Source organism: Lissotriton helveticus, chromosome 12 (genome assembly GCF_964261635.1).
Source record: "Lissotriton helveticus chromosome 12, aLisHel1.1, whole genome shotgun sequence".
Taxonomy (NCBI): Eukaryota; Metazoa; Chordata; class Amphibia; order Caudata; family Salamandridae; genus Lissotriton; species Lissotriton helveticus.
In genome coordinates, this window is record NC_136073.1 from 567,324,334 (window position 1) to 567,339,748 (window position 15,415).

Genomic DNA, 15,415 nt, shown 5'->3' on the forward strand with positions numbered 1-15,415 from the left:
ATGGAGAAGCTATAACAGATGCATTATTCGTAGAGTTTAACAAGGCTTTATCCCGGGTTTTTTCCCAAAGATTTAACAGCTGACATTGTCCTTTTAACTGCAGATTTGTGGCAGCCCTGTTTCTAAGGGGGTTGGAACGTGTCTTCATACAGGATCTTCCCCCCAGTAATCTCCCTGAGCGTAACTTTTTAGCAGTCATCCTTGTGCTTGTAATAGAAAGGGAAAGGTAGTCCCGATGAGTAGAATTAATAACCACTTACACTAAAAATAAGAAAAAATGGAGGTGAGTCTCAAAGGTTGCCTAGGTAGAAGGAGAAAGGGCTAAGCTGACATGATTTACCATGTAGTGCTATACAAAAAATAATTACGGGCAAAATAAGTAAAATAAATAAAATGTTAATAAGTGGGCCCTGCCCAGCCTACTTCAGCCACTGAGGGCCACAGAGGGCCCGCCCTTTGTCCGGGCTTAGTCCGGCGCGTCCCGCGCGCGTCCTCGCGGGACGAGGGACCTGCCCGTGATTTAAACGCCTCCTGGCGCGCTGTTTCCAGGCGTGCTCGTTGCCCCCTAGGGATGCTGGGGGAAGTAGTCCGGCTGGCGGAGCAAAGCCCGGCCGGTCGGATGAAGCAGGAAGCTGGCGGAGCCAAGCCCGGCCGCTGTGCTGCGAGGAGAGGCTTCGTGTCAGGCAGCAGAGTCAAAGGTAAAACAAACGGGGAACTCGGCCCCTGCCCGTGATTTAAACGCCTCCTGGCGCGCTGTTTCCAGGCGTGCTCGTTGCCCCCTAGAGATGCTGGGGGAAGTAGTCCGGCCGGCGGAGCAAAGCCCGGCCGGTCGGATGAAGCAGGAAGCTGGCGGAGCCAAGCCCGGCCGCTGTGCTGCGAGGAGAGGCTTCGTGTCAGGCAGCAGAGTCAAAGGTAAAACAAACGGGGAACTCGGCCCCTGCCCGTGATTTAAACGCCTCCTGGCGCGCTGTTTCCAGGCGTGCTCGTTGCCCCCTAGGGATGCTGGGGGAAGTAGTCCGGCCGGCAGAGCAAAGCCCGGCCGGTCGGATGAAGCAGGAAGCTGGCGGAGCCAAGCCCGGCCGCTTTGCTGCGAGGAGAGGCTTTGTGTCAGGCAGCAGAGTCAAAAGTAAAACAAACGGGGAACTCGGCCCCTGCCCGTGATTTAAACGCCTCCTGGCGCGCTGTTTCCAGGCGTGCTCGTTGCCCCCTAGGGATGCTGGGGGATGTAGTTCGGCCGGCGGAGCAAAGCCCGGCCGGTCGGATGAAGCAGGAAGCTGGCGGAGCCAAGCCCGGCCGCTGTGCTGCGAGGAGAGGCTTCGTGTCAGGCAGCAGAGTCAAAGGTAAAACAAACGGGGAACTCAGCCCCTGCCCGTGATTTAAACGCCTCCTGGCGCGCTGTTTCCAGGCGTGCTCGTTGCCCCCTAGGGATGCTGGGGGATGTAGTCCGGCCGGCGGAGCAAAGCCTGGCCGGTCGGATGAAGCAGGAAGCTGGCGGAGCCAAGCCCGGCCGCTGTGCTGCGAGGAGAGGCTTCGTGTCAGGCAGCAGAGTCAAAGGTAAAACAAACGGGGAACTCGGCCCCTGCCCGTGATTTGAACGCCTCCTGGCGCGCTGTTTCCAGGTGTGCTCGTTGCCCCCTAGGGATGCTGGGGGATGTAGTCCGGCCGGCGGAGCAAAGCCCGGCCGGTCGGATGAAGCAGGAAGCTGGCGGAGCCAAGCCCGGCCGCTGTGCTGCGAGGAGAGGCTTCGTGTCAGGCAGCAGAGTCAAAGGTAAAACAAACCATTCCTTCTTCCTCAGAAGTGGAATCTCCTGTTAGATCCGCTTCAAAATCCGCATCCCCTGGTTCAGTCCGGCTCTCTCCTTCTCCTGGCGTGGCGGATTTCGGGGAGCGTTGGGCGGTCTCGGGCCTTTCTGCGGACGCTACCAGATTCCTCAGCAACGCCTGGGCCCCAGGAACTCACAAACGTTACAGAGGTTCATGGAAACGTTGGAGTGATTGGTGTGCTCAACGGCAAGTTGATCCGACATCTGCTGATGTCTCTCTGATGGTCAATTTTTTGGCTTCTCTGTCTTCTTCTGGGTTGGCGTACCGCACTGTGAACAACTTTCGTTCCGCTATTTCTGTGGGTCATCTTCATGTGGATGGTAAACCTGTTGGAGAACATCCCCTTGTGGCTAAAGTTCTCAAAGGTATTCGTCTTGCTACTCCTCCACGTCCCAAATATGTTTCTTTATGGGACGTTTCGATTGTCTTACGTTTCTTGGAAGCCTGGCCGATCAATTCTTTATTATCTCGTAAACAACTGTCAGCCAAACTTACTATGTTACTGTGTTTGCTTTCTTGCAAACGGGTGTCAGATGTCCGAGCTTTAGACTTGGCTGGACGTAGTTTCACTCCTGAAGGCGTTACGGTTCGTCTCTCCAGACGCACCAAGACAAGTACTGAGGTCATTTCTTACCAGTCTTTTCCTGCTCGCCCTAACCTTTGTATTGTCCAATGCCTGAAAGATTATGAGGTGAGTACTTCTCTTCTTCGCTCGGATATGCAAGGTCAATTATTGATTGCGTTGCAGAAGCCCTTTCGCCCCGTTACCCCGGCTACGTTGGCTCGTTGGGTACGGTGGCTCATCGGGGAAGCTGGCATTGATGTGTCTGTGTTTGGGGCTCATTCTGCACGAGGGGCCATGGCATCTGAAGCCTTCTCTTTGGGAGTCACCTTGTTTGACATTATGAAGGCGGCTGACTGGTCATCAGATTTTGTTTTCAAAACCTTTTACTTTAAACCTATTGCTACTGTTGCTTCTGTTGTGGCGGAGGAGCTTTAAACAAGCATAATCGGAGCCTCCTGTCCTGAAATAGAATTCAAAATTTGCAAACATTCGTGACAAGAATTTTCAATTCTATTAAGGACAAGGAGGCGAGGATTATCCCACCCATTGTTTGTACACTATTCTTGCTGATGAATGTTCAAGACTTGTTTCATATTCAACTGTTGCAATTGACTTGTTTTTCTCCCCACCCTTCTTTGACATGTTCCTGTGTGTACTGGACGTGTATTACGGCTTTGTATCTTTTTTCAGGATCTGATCCCAAGTGACGCCCCTGCGGTGCGACGTGGATGTTCCTGCCTTCTTATTTGAAGTTTGTTTCCTGTTTTACCTTCGGCTGTTGCAGTGCTGGCCTTTCCTCCGTTGCCCTGGACTGGGGTTTGCTGTTTTACATTGACTTTCATGTACTGTTTTCTGATCTCCTGGAATAACTTCTCACCAAAGAAAGAGGAAGTGGGATTGTCTACATGGCTATTTATAGTACGGACTCTATGGTTATGACCCAAGTGTTTCTGGGTAATGTAGTTTTTTACATGGCTGCTGGGCATTTCTAATAAAGAAATGAGACTAGCATAATCCTCGCCTCCTTGTCCTTAATAGAATTGAAAATTCTTGTCACGAATGTTTGCAAATTTTGAACTGTCTCTTTGCTCTCGGCACTGTGGCTCAGCGCTATGTTTTATTGCCTTACCTAATTACATTGTTATATAACTGCAATGCTCTTTGTTACAATACAACTTGCCTACCTCTAACACTGTTTACAAATATTGCACAACATTTTTTAAATAAGTATCTTTGCATATTTTGCACACTGCAGTTTTTTTAACAATTACTATTGCGCAAAAATTGTATACTACACAAATGTTTTAATACTTTACAAAAAAATGTTTTGCTGTGAAAATAAAAAAAATATTCCCTATACTATGCTAAGTATTAATCCTCCCTTAAAAGTGCAGACAGGGTGCTGCCCGCACAGTGAAACATGGAGGAGCAGATTCAAACCTGCTCCATCTTTCACTTCAATGACCTGCCCCCAGGGCAGCACAACTTCGCAGCTGCCCTGGGGGCAGCACAGTCAATGTAGTAGCGCGCACTTTCCCTGTTTTTAGGTGAGCCGTGGCGTAAACAGGGAAAGTGTGTCCTATGTGTAACGGGGCCACTGCTCTGTATTTTTATGTTCATGGCAGTGCAAAGAATAGAAAACAATTGAAATCTTATGGTATTCTCCTTTTATAAAATAAACATAAAACCAATAAACTAATGGAGAAATCAAGGAAGTATTTGAGGGCTCTTTAATGAATACCAAAATGTTCTTTGATGCAAACATAGGACTAATTGCCATATTACGGAACAATACTAAGGATCTTACGAATAAAAATCACTTAACAGCTCTTGGCAGTTCCACAATACAAATGGCAGGATTGTTTCAGAGAAACGTGGCAACCAAGCCAATACAAATCCCACCCCAAATAGTCTCTTTCCTGGCTATCCAAAGATATAAGTGCCACCTGTCCTCAGCTCCTGGCCAAATAAACCTGATATCTAACCATTAGGATCTACTAGGCATTCTGCGTTTAACCAACTGGCAGGTCACACACGAATGCCTACTTTATCTAATTCCTTTTCAACGACTTAGTCTGAACAAGTTAGCCAATAGCATCCGATTTTTACGAACGTGTCACTTGGTGTCGCGGTTGCTAAGGGATACTCTTCTAATACATTCTATTCGGACACTGGCTCAATCTGAAAATGGCGAGAGCGTTGCAGAAACGTCAGAGAAGCGACTATGAGTGGCGATATGACATCATCATAGTGCGCCGGGAAATCATGTTGTGCTGAGGTGGTGGTTTCTTTCGTTGGTGCTGTCAGTCGTCCCTCAGACTGATTTATCGGGAGCTATGGCGGTGAGTACCGAAGGAAAGAATTAAGAGAGTGACACACTGCGTTCTTGCCCTTATCCATTCAGACTTCGAGCTCGATGCGCCTTGTCATTCTCAATTTACCCGGCTTTAAGTGGGTCGTGTCTTACCGGTGCTCAGCACTGGTAGGTTTAAAAATGGGGCGCTGAAACGGGTCCCTATCGAGCTCTAATTCTTATGCCATGACTAGTTATGCCCTAGCAATACCTACTGGTGGATAGACCTAGCAAACGTGGCTCATAGTATGCGAGTCATTTCTATTTTTGGTTATTTATTTATATTTGTATTTATTTAATGCGATTTTATATAGCGCGAACATTACCCGAAGGTGTCGAGCGCTTTACACAAGAACCAGTTGCGATACATAAGGACTCAGGTTTACGTGCGTTTCATGAAAGATACAAACAGAAAAAATTTGCAAATGTACACACAAGGAGGAGCACTCAAGGAAGGGATACGAATGGATATACTCTAAGAGTCACATAGGAATGGTAGATAGTACAAAGGTCTACTACATATAATAGTGATTAGAGTTATCTCTACATACATAGGGAAGGGATACAAATGGATATACTCCTAAGAGTCACATAGGAATGGCAGAGAGTACACAGGTCTACTGCATATACTAGTGATTAGAGTTATCTCTATATACAAAGATATATAAATAGTAGATTTTCTCAGGTCAAGACCCACATTGTCAAAGAAAGGGCAAATGAAGTGGAACTGGAAAAGGAGAGCTCGGAATGTTGTTTTAAAGGCATCCTGGGCACCCCATGCTTCCTCTCCCTGATCGATTGGAGCATCTTGTCTGGACTCTAGAGTTGGAGCCTCCTGCAGCATCCCAGCTCGATATACTGTGCACCGACCTTTCTTGCTACATACCTTATCTTTGCTGCTGAATGAGGTGTTGCTGGCAAAAAGTAATCATCTCTGTCACGGGTGGAACTTGATGGGGACTGACCTATTTCTAAATAATTATTTCAAGAGCGTGACTATCCACTTTTTGTTGCACCCTTTCCTCTTTCTTACCGCCTGTCTGAAGGCAGAGTTCTTTTATAAGGTTATTGAACTGCAAGGTGACTCACGATATTGTAGAAAGCTGGCTCTTTATATAGTGGACCTAAACGAGGTACCCGCGTGTTCAGGTAACCCTTATTGATTTACAAAGGCAAAAATGATAACACTAAATGCTCTCTCTTCTGGTAGTGTGGGCGAGCAGTTTAGGCAATCAGAGAGTAGTGCTAATCATTTGTTGTACTCGCAGAGGCAATAAATGAGACACACTCAAGAATAAACTCAAGACCAATTAAGAATAAGTCCTATTTCTATATACATTTTGAGACCAAGAAATGTATCAAGTAAATACTGTTGCAGTTATGAATTTTTACAGACATGTAAATAGTTTGATTCAAGGTGTCTTTAATGTTATTGTTAAGTGCTCTTATAGCACGCAATTGCTACTCCGAATAGTGTCCCAGCGCGGATCCAAGACGAGTCCCTGAGCTACACCACCATCATTTACAGGAACAGGTGAGTTTTTAAAAAAGTTTCTTGAAGGCTAACAGGTCTTGAGTATTCCGCAGTAGAAATGGAAGGGCATTCCAAGCCTGTGCAGCCTTAACAGCCAGAGGGCTGTCGCCCAGCTTGTGGCGGATGAAACGGGCACCCTAGCTAGAAGGAGGGCTGAAGAACGCAGTTGTCTCAGCTGGACATAAAAGGAGAACCGCTTCTGTAAATAGGCGAGTCCACGGCCGTAGAGGGCTCAATGAGCAATGACCAGGGATTAAGATTTGACCCAATCTGCCACTGGAAGCCAGTGGAGTGTGCGGAGAAGTTCACACACGCTGCTCCTTTACGCAGTGATACTTCCTTAAGGGAGAAAAGGCATATGTTTGCATATAGTTATTTGTGGCTTGTTTCAGGGGGTCTTCTTCAGGACTTAGGGTCGTAGGGGGCCAAGGTCCAAAGTACCGCCAGCAGTTACTCGTTACCTGCCCTGGGGCATCTGGGTGCAGAGAAGCAGGTCTGGTTGGTAGCTGTGTGTGCCATGCCAGTAAAAAGAAGGCAGGGACCACCTGGAAAAAGGCTGCAGGGGGGACTTGGGGACAAGTTTGTGAGCTCTCAACCGGGGGCTCGGGTCACAGGGTTCCTGGGACAAGGGAGCCCGGTCAGTTTGTCGGTACCCGGGCTGGGTTGCAGAGTGAAAAAGTTAGTTGGGCTCTGTGCATCCTACGGCCTTGTGGTTGTCTGTCTCGCCGGTTGAGGGTGCAAAATGAGGACAGCTGGGACACTCTGGAAGTGGGTCTCTGCCATGCTGACCGCCCTTGACGGCTGCTTGGTGTCGTTGGAGTCCGGACTGGACTCTCGCGGTCTTTGTTTGAAGCAAGGGGTCCAGTTACTGTGCAGCTCTAGTTGGTTGTGGTGTCCTCTCACATTATGGGGGAACAGATTTGACCTACAGGAGCACAAGTACCTCTTCTGGGGTGCTGTGGCGCGGCAACTCTATTACAATGGAGATTGCTGGCAATTTGCGAAGGGTCTCCCAGGGCTCTTGGAAGCTGGTCAGCTGCAGGACGAGTCGCTGGTCATGATTGTCGAGACTTCGTGCAGGCAGGCAGGGTTTGGCGCCAAAGGTCCACAGCCCCTCTTCCTTTCTTGCGGCTCTTCTTTGTCCTCTCTTCTTGATCCGTCAAATCTAGGTTTCTGGTGTCAGGAGTGCCACCTAAATACTCAATTTAGAGGTGTTAAAGGGAGTAACAGGTAGTAGTCAATGGGCTACTCGCCTTTAGAGTGCCTACATCCTCTATATGATTACTTCCTGTGGGAAGTGGGCATAACCCTGACCCAGAGAGCCTTATTCTACCAAAATTAAGATGGTGGAATTCTAAAAATTGTGTTCACCTCAGGTAGCCAACCTTATGAGTTTATAGCACGCTCAATTACTACTGGAGTATTCTGGCTCTTGACTAGCTAATTTTCCCACCGGTCCTGGGGCCAAATGGGGCAAGGGTGGCATTTCTGCTGTCTGGGGAAGCCTTGGGTCCCATGTCAAAGGCGGCAGAGGCCTTTGAAGCCTCCTGCCCTGATAAGTTGATCACTTAGTCAACCTGCTTGGAGAAGGTGACAAAATCCTCAGGCCGGAGCAGGTATTGTCTCTGCCCTCAGAGAGTGCATACTCTCACCTGCTGGAGGTCAGAAACCTGCCTTTGGTGGCAGATTGGTCTACACCAGTCAGCCAGCACACTAGTGGTCGGTAGGTTTTCAGGGGGCACTTCTAAGGTTCCCTGTTGGTGCATGTGCTAATAAATCCATCACTGGAATCAGCGTGGATTTATTAATATGAGATGTTTGATACCAAACATCTTTAGATTTTAACTGAAGCCATTATACAGCTGGGGAACTCCTGAATACTAGTGCCCAGCACATGTACTCAAAACCCCTGTTCACTTGTAATATTGAAGAATCAGCTTAGACATCAGAGGGGCATATCTGCTCATGCAGATATGTCCACACGTGTAGTATAATGCACCCTGCCATAGGGCTTTAAAGCCTGCTGTAGTGACTTACCTCTACTGTCTGCAGGCATGGCACTCGGAAGGTGTGCCATGTCGTGTTTTCACTTTTCTCTGCACCATGACATACAGACTGCAATGGCAGCTTGCTTGTTGGTTCTGGAGGATCCCTTAGGGTGGCAGAATACATGCTGCAGCCCTTAGATATCCTTTTTAGCCTCCTTGTCCTAGGTACCAGGGGTACTATTTACTAGGGACTTACAGGGGTTGCGAAAGGTATTGCCAAATCTGGGTACTATTGTACAGTTTTAGGGAAAGAGATCTGGCACTGAGGCTCCGGATAGCAGGAACCAGTACACTTATGACAAAATTACTTCAGATACCAGGCAAAAAGTGGGTGAGACCATATCAAAATGGGGCACCTTCCTACAAATATCCTTATAGTGTATGGCAGTGGGCACATTATCCCTTATACATTGTTACACATCACCTTTCCCACAAACCACTTAAATCTTTACCAGGTAGCACTTTCATATGAAAGAGTTCATGTTTGCTAACGTGAAGAATAAAAAAAGAATTTCTAGTGCAAAATTAAATGCTTCACAAAAAGCTGTTGGAGTTTTGTTGCAAAAAAATAATAGAACCAGTTTAATACAATGATTTTTTAAAGTAGAAACTTCCAGAAACATTTTAACTTTTCTATAGTTGCCCAAGGAGCAGTGGCGTAGCTACACCTGTTGCGACGGCTGCATTGAAGAGCTGGGTGGGTGCTGGCGAGATTCCGCCGATTACCGCCAGCGACTGCTGCTTTGTAGAGCAGTGGGTCGAATTACCACCAGAGACAGCAGGTAGGAGCGGGAGGAGGCCCCCTTGCTGCTCTACTGCCAAGGAGTGCCAAAAATAAACATGTTACCAAAAATATCTACTTTCTGCTTGTCATTGTACAGCTGGAAAAACAGAGCAGAAGGAGGAAAAATAATGTTTTGTTTTCACTCTTTTTATACAGCTACTTTATTTACGCTCCTTGACCTCCCTTGCCCCACGGTTGCTGAGTCTAGCAGCAGGCATTGTGACACCAAAGCTCAACTGTAATAACTACTACAGTTGATTTTGAAGTATTATCTTTATAATAAATGACTGGGTGCATCACACATTTTATATTATAAAGAAATTAAAGTCTAGTTTTTCTACAAGAATTGCAGAATCTCATGTATTATAAGTTTATTAAGAATAAGGAATTTCATACGTCAGTGGTGTGATGGTGTTGCCATGATGAGCAAACGGAACATTCAGCTAATATACACTATATTTACTATAACACTAACTTGAACAAACTAGTCTAATCTTAAGACTGAATTAAGTCTCTAATAAACAATAAAATGGCAACAAAATAACATTTATATTTTATTTAGTTCGATGGATTGCTACTCTAAATCCACAGTAAAGGGTGCCCAGCTGAAGAATGTGCTGCAATTGCATAACTATGCTGGTTTCCATATTTTAAATGTGAATTGACATACCCTATATCAATGTCCATGTTTTTATGAGTCACAGAGCTACTTTATTGCATCAGCTGTTTGCCCTGTTCTTGGTTCATTCGATACCCTGGCCCTGTTGTTTGTAGCATTATAGTTGAAATGAGTGGGTCCCTTCTTTTACCATCCCTCGATTTGATTTATTTTATTTTATTTTATTTTATTTATTTATTTATTTTACGTTCTGCAGCCCATTGTGCTCTTGCCTGCTTTGTGTCCAATTACTATCAACAGGGTACACACCTTTACTTTCAACTTGTGGGGCTGGGCTGCTTCAGGACACCCCTGATGATGGTGGGAGGCTCTATTCATCAGCGCATGAACACAGTTTTTTTGTAATATCTCTTTATTAGGGTTGTTTTCATATAACTGAATCATTGATGCTTGAAGCCCAGTGTTGGCAAGATTTAGAGAAAGAACTTGCCCCCACATCGCCGGTCATCACACAATCAACAACATTTTCATAAAGAAGGAATCTTCGGCCTCCAAAAATGATACATCTCGGTATAATTCTTGACAGACCACTGTTCGTCCTCACTTGTGTACCATCTTCAATGAGGCATTTTTCAGTCAGTCACACAATCTTTGTTGTTCGAGACCCTCACTCGTTTTCTGTTTACAATATTCTCCCCCTCCACCCCAACCAACACTGCCCCATCTAAACCTATCATCTATAAATTACCGCACCACCAATCGAGTTGACGGGGTCGGAGAGCACGTTTCTTCCCATAGCGCGAAGTCCTCTGCATCTTTGTCATCCGTACACACTTCTTTCGATGTGCCTTTTGTTATATATTTGTACTTCATTCAATATGGCTACTTGGTGTCAGTAGTCCTTTCTTAGTGTTTCTATCTTCCCAACCTCCCATAGTACCTAAGAGTGTTCTATGTTGTATGTGAAGGTTCCAGCATTGGCAGTTGATGGTCTGGTCAGCTGTGAGGTTTACTGCTCTGCTGTACTATCTTAATAACTCTATCGTAATAACCTGGAGACGTGTCCTTCTGCTTACCTAATCTACTTACAACATTTTGGCGACATTCTGTGCTGACCAGACCAGAGGAGCAGACCAGAGAAGAAGACCAAGAAGAACAGCGCAGCATGAGCAAGACCTCACAACCAAGAACCCACCTAACTGCGGCTAGTAACAAGAGAAAAGCAATTAAAATCATTCGTAACGCAAGAAAGCCTGAAGAAATTAGCCTCAAGGAAAAATAAATAAATAAATATATCAATAAGTGAAACAAGAACCTTAGGCTGCGTGCCATCCTACTGCAGTAAGAAACAAGAATACTAGCATTTAGTAACCTGAGTAACACGAGAAAACTTGGATAAAACGAAAAGACAATAATCCAGAAACCTGTCAAACGCCAGACAATCAGAAGAAACCAACCATGGAAGAATCTAAACAATAAAAAAATATATAGAATCAGCCACAAGTATTATTCATCTGCCGCCAGGAATGTGAGCAAAGGCAATTAGTAACCTGAGCCTCCTAACAAAGATAAGAGGAAATCTGTCATAAGTGTTCCCCATATGCTGCCAGCAACTTAAACAGAAGAAACATGTAACCGGAGAACTGTGTAAAATACCTTTCAAGTCACTCATCTCAGCTGTTGACAAAACGCGATTAAGGAAAATTAGAAAGCTTCTACTAACCACTGTTCCCGAGTAAGTTTCTATTTTCCTGGTGAGTTCCTATCCGTTGCTTACTGCCTGTTTGATTGACTGCCTGCCTGCTGCGTGGGAGTTCCGAGTGTCCATGCTAATCTGTTCTTCTCTGAGTGAACTATTCTTCTGATGACGTTGTAGAACCTTCAGGGGTACTAGTGGAGAGGCAGCGTGCACTACATCACACGCCTTCCTGTGCTTCCCCTGTTGCCTAGTTACCAGCGTGAGGCCGGAGAAGGACTTTCAGTACGTCTTGGCGCACGACGTAAAGCTGCCATATTTTGTATGTGTTCTTTTTCTTCTGAAGTACCGCCGAGTAATTAAAGGAAACCCTCAAAGTGGAAGGGGCTGCCTGCACATACATCCGCTAATGCTTTAAATGACGGCCTGTCTCTGAAACTGAAGCCATGAAGTAGACACATATATTGATGTCAAGGTAAGAGAGCGTATGCATCTCTACAGTCTTATAGCAGTTTAATTTCAAGATCATTACCCTGCGCTTATGGTTTTCCCATCAAAGGAATATAAGCTGTGAACTAGCTGTGAACTTCGGAAATAAGCTGCTTATTGTAATGTTCATGGTTCCTCCCAAATGAAGACAGGAGACGCTATGTGGTTCGAGGATTTATGTATCGTTAAACTCCCATCAGAGAGCGCCGAGCCGCTAACTCTCCGGCTCCGGCACTCGCGCTCTTTTTCCCCGCGATGCGCGCGCATCGCCAACATGGCCGCGGGCGTGCAGCGTCATCACGCTGCCCGCGCCAACTAGAGCGCTAACGCTACATATCTCCCCTTTTTAAACCAATGAAACCAATGAAACAAACAGAAAACTATAGTCCATCGCCCATGTCATAGTCCTGGAACCTGGATGGTCTCACCACCGCTCTCCCCCCTCGGGTGCGTCTTACCGGGGTGGTCATGCTCTCTCTCTCTCTCTCTCTCTCTCTCTCGAGTCTCCCCGCTTCCTTCTCCCAATCTCGGTTCTGCTAGTCTTCCTGTCGATCTCCTATCGCTCCTCTCCAATTCTCTGCTGTGGTCCATGTTGCTGCTTTGCTCCTCATTCAATTCTCCCCCTCCTGTGTCCATGTCCAGGTCGAGGAGCTATGCCCCCTGTTCAAATTCTGCTGTACTTCCCTGCTCCTGTTCACCGGAGTCCCATCGTACTATTTTATTGCACCTTGCCATTCTGTCTTGCGACCACACATTGCCATCGCTCAGCAGAGCCGCTCTGTCATACACTTCTTTGACTTGAAGCGGTTTGCTATACTTGCTGTCTCCCTTCCTTTGCAGTGTCGCCAGCTTGACTCTCACCCACTCTCCTTTCTCCAGTCCTGTTTCTCTCACGTTCCTGCGTAAGTTGTAGTGTTTGGCATACACTGCTTGCGCTTTCTCCAGGTTGGCATGAACTACCGCTGGGGACCATTGGCTGGTCACTGTTTTTTCCTTCCACACTCTGTTGTCCCTCGTGAACGGTTCTCGGCCCCTCAATATTTGGAACGGACTATATCCTGTTCCGGTGGGTGTGATGCGGTAAGCCCATATCATCTTCCATATCTCTTTCTCCCAATCCTTGTCACTCATTATGGCCGCCTGTACTGACCCCATCACCACTCTGTTAAAACGCTGTACCAGACCATTCCCGGCCGGGTGGTAAATGGACGTGTGTTTAGACAGCATTGCATTTCTCTCCATGAATTTACTCCATTTCTCTGAGGTGAACGGAGGTCCATTGTCACTTAATATGGATTTGGGGATCCCTTCCCTTACAAACGTGTCATTGAGGAACTTAACAATTGTCTCTGTGTCCATCACCTCTGCCACCATCACTTCTGGCCACTTGGAGTACCTGTCTATGAGTACACACACGTATTTTTGAGTTCCCTGTCTGTCTAGAATTGGACCCAAGATGTCGATGGATAGTTCTTCCCACGGATTCCTCGGGGATTCGAACTTTCCCAACGCGGGCCTTAAGGGTTTGAGTGTTTTGTCGGCCTCTTGGCATTGTGCACATTCTCTGACGTGCCGTTCCCCTTGCTCATCCATTCCTGGCCACCAGTATCCTTGTTTGGTCCGTAATTTCATCTTTCCAATCCCCAGATGTCCTTAATGGAGTATTGCTAGTAGCCTCGGCACTATTCTTGCGGGGGGGATGACCTTGTCTCCTCTGTATGCAAACACTCCCTTGTCGTCAACAGACAGTTCCTCCCTGATTTCGTAATACTTCCTCATGTTCTCATCGAGATGTTTCTTTTCCGGCCAACCCTTCACTATGTACTCCTTCACCTGCTGTATGTCACCGTCTTCCTCATAGACTTCCTGCCACTCTTGGTTGCTGATGACCCTTTCTTGGTCCTCCGTTAATGCCACCATTTCCCTTCCAACTTCTTCGTCATCCGCTGCCAGTTCCATGGCTGCCGCTCTGCTCAGATAGTCAGCTACTTTATTCTTACTGCCCGGGAGATACTCCACGTCGTATCTGTATTCCAACAGCTTCAGCGTCATCTTAGCTATCCTGGGCGTGGCACTGGCATGCCCACTTGAGGTTAGTACTTTCACCAATGGTTTATGGTCCGTTCTCAACTGGAATCGTGTACCCCATAGAAATTGACGAAACCTTGCCATAGCCCACACCACGGGCAGCATTTCCTTTTCTATGACACTGAATTTCTTTTCAGTGTCGCTCAGTGTGCGTGATGCAAAACTCAACGTTTCCATCAGTCCTGGACCTCTGTCCTGCATTAATACAGCGCCAAGTCCTTTGTCACTGGCATCCGTTGTGAGCACTGTGCGGCCCTGGGGATCATACCCTTGTAGGGGTACCGCACCTACCACGTCCTTCTTTACACTCTCGAATTCCTGCTGCGTTTCTTCCGTCCAGTTGAATGGCGTCTTCTCCCTTGTCAACTGTCGCATGTGGTGGGTTTTTGTTGCAAAATGTTGGACAAATTTACTATAGTATTCCGCCATGCCCAAAAAGGATCTGACGTCTTCTCTGCTAGTGGGGGGCGGTGCGTCACAAATTGCTCTTACGTTCTCAGTTTTTGGTGTGATTCCTTGCACCCCTATTTCATGCCCCAGGTAGGTCACTGACTCCATACCTAACCGGCATTTCTCCCACTCTGCCGTCAGGCCCTTTTCCTCCAGAACACTCAGTACCTTGGTTAACTTGGCGTCGTGGTCTATCCTGTCTCTTCCCATCACTAGGATGTCATCCTGAAAGTACTGGATGCCCTCCATGTTCCTGAACAGTTGGTGCATCAGTTTCTGGAACACCGCTGCTGCTGATGCCAGTCCAAACGGCATGCAACAGAACTGGTAACATCCGAAGGGAGTAATGAAGGACGTCAACCTCTTGCTCTCATGATGTAACGCGATCTGGTGGTATGCGGAGGTTAAGTCGATGGTCGAATACCACTTTATTCCTCTGGTCTTCGCTAGCATCTCCTCGATGCGAGGTAAGGGGAACTTTTCTACAACAATATTCTTGTTGAGCTCGCGGAGATCAACACATAGCCTGACCTTTCCACTGGGTTTCATTACCACCACAAGTGGCGCCAGCCAATCTGCGCATGTAATGGGTTCGATTATGCCTTTTTTCTCCAGCTCTTGTAGCTCATCTTGCACTGCCTCTCTAACAGCCAACGGTACGTTTCTCACTTATGTGACACCGGTACTGCTCCTTCTTTCAGTACGATCTTGTGTGCAAACTTCTCCAGTTTTCCCACTGTGCCTCCAAATACCTTAGGGTACTCCTTCCTCCATCGGTCTAGATCTGGCCAGCTTTCTGGTTCAGTGAGCAGTATCTGAACCTTTCCTCCCAGGTCCAGTTTGATGCCCAAGTCACCTTGGTCCAGCCAACCCAAGACTGAGGGTCCCTTCTCCGAGACGTACAGTTTGCAGATGGCACTGCGCCCCCTGAATTCGAACTTCAACGGTCTAAACCCTGCCATGGG

At 47.0% G+C, this 15,415-nt stretch overlaps 1 protein-coding gene across 4 annotated transcripts in view; it reads left to right on the plus strand.

Moving 5' to 3' along the window:
- Nucleotides 1-15,415, plus strand: part of TMEM208 (transmembrane protein 208) — a 63,815-nt gene that overhangs the window by 17,635 nt on the left and 30,765 nt on the right. Inside the window, exon 2 of one of the 4 annotated variants that reach the window (XM_078669213.1) lies at nucleotides 3,080-3,205. Coding sequence is in view for 1 of the 4 variants with exons in the window: in XM_078669212.1 (XP_078525338.1) it covers nucleotides 4,726-4,731 (6 nt within the window). In the remaining 3 variants the exon portion in view is untranslated. Of the gene's footprint in view, nucleotides 1-3,079; nucleotides 3,206-4,574; nucleotides 4,732-10,944; nucleotides 11,463-11,522; nucleotides 11,899-15,415 lie in introns of those variants that run through there. The other 3 variants (XM_078669212.1, XM_078669215.1, XM_078669214.1) reach the window with 3 other exon arrangements.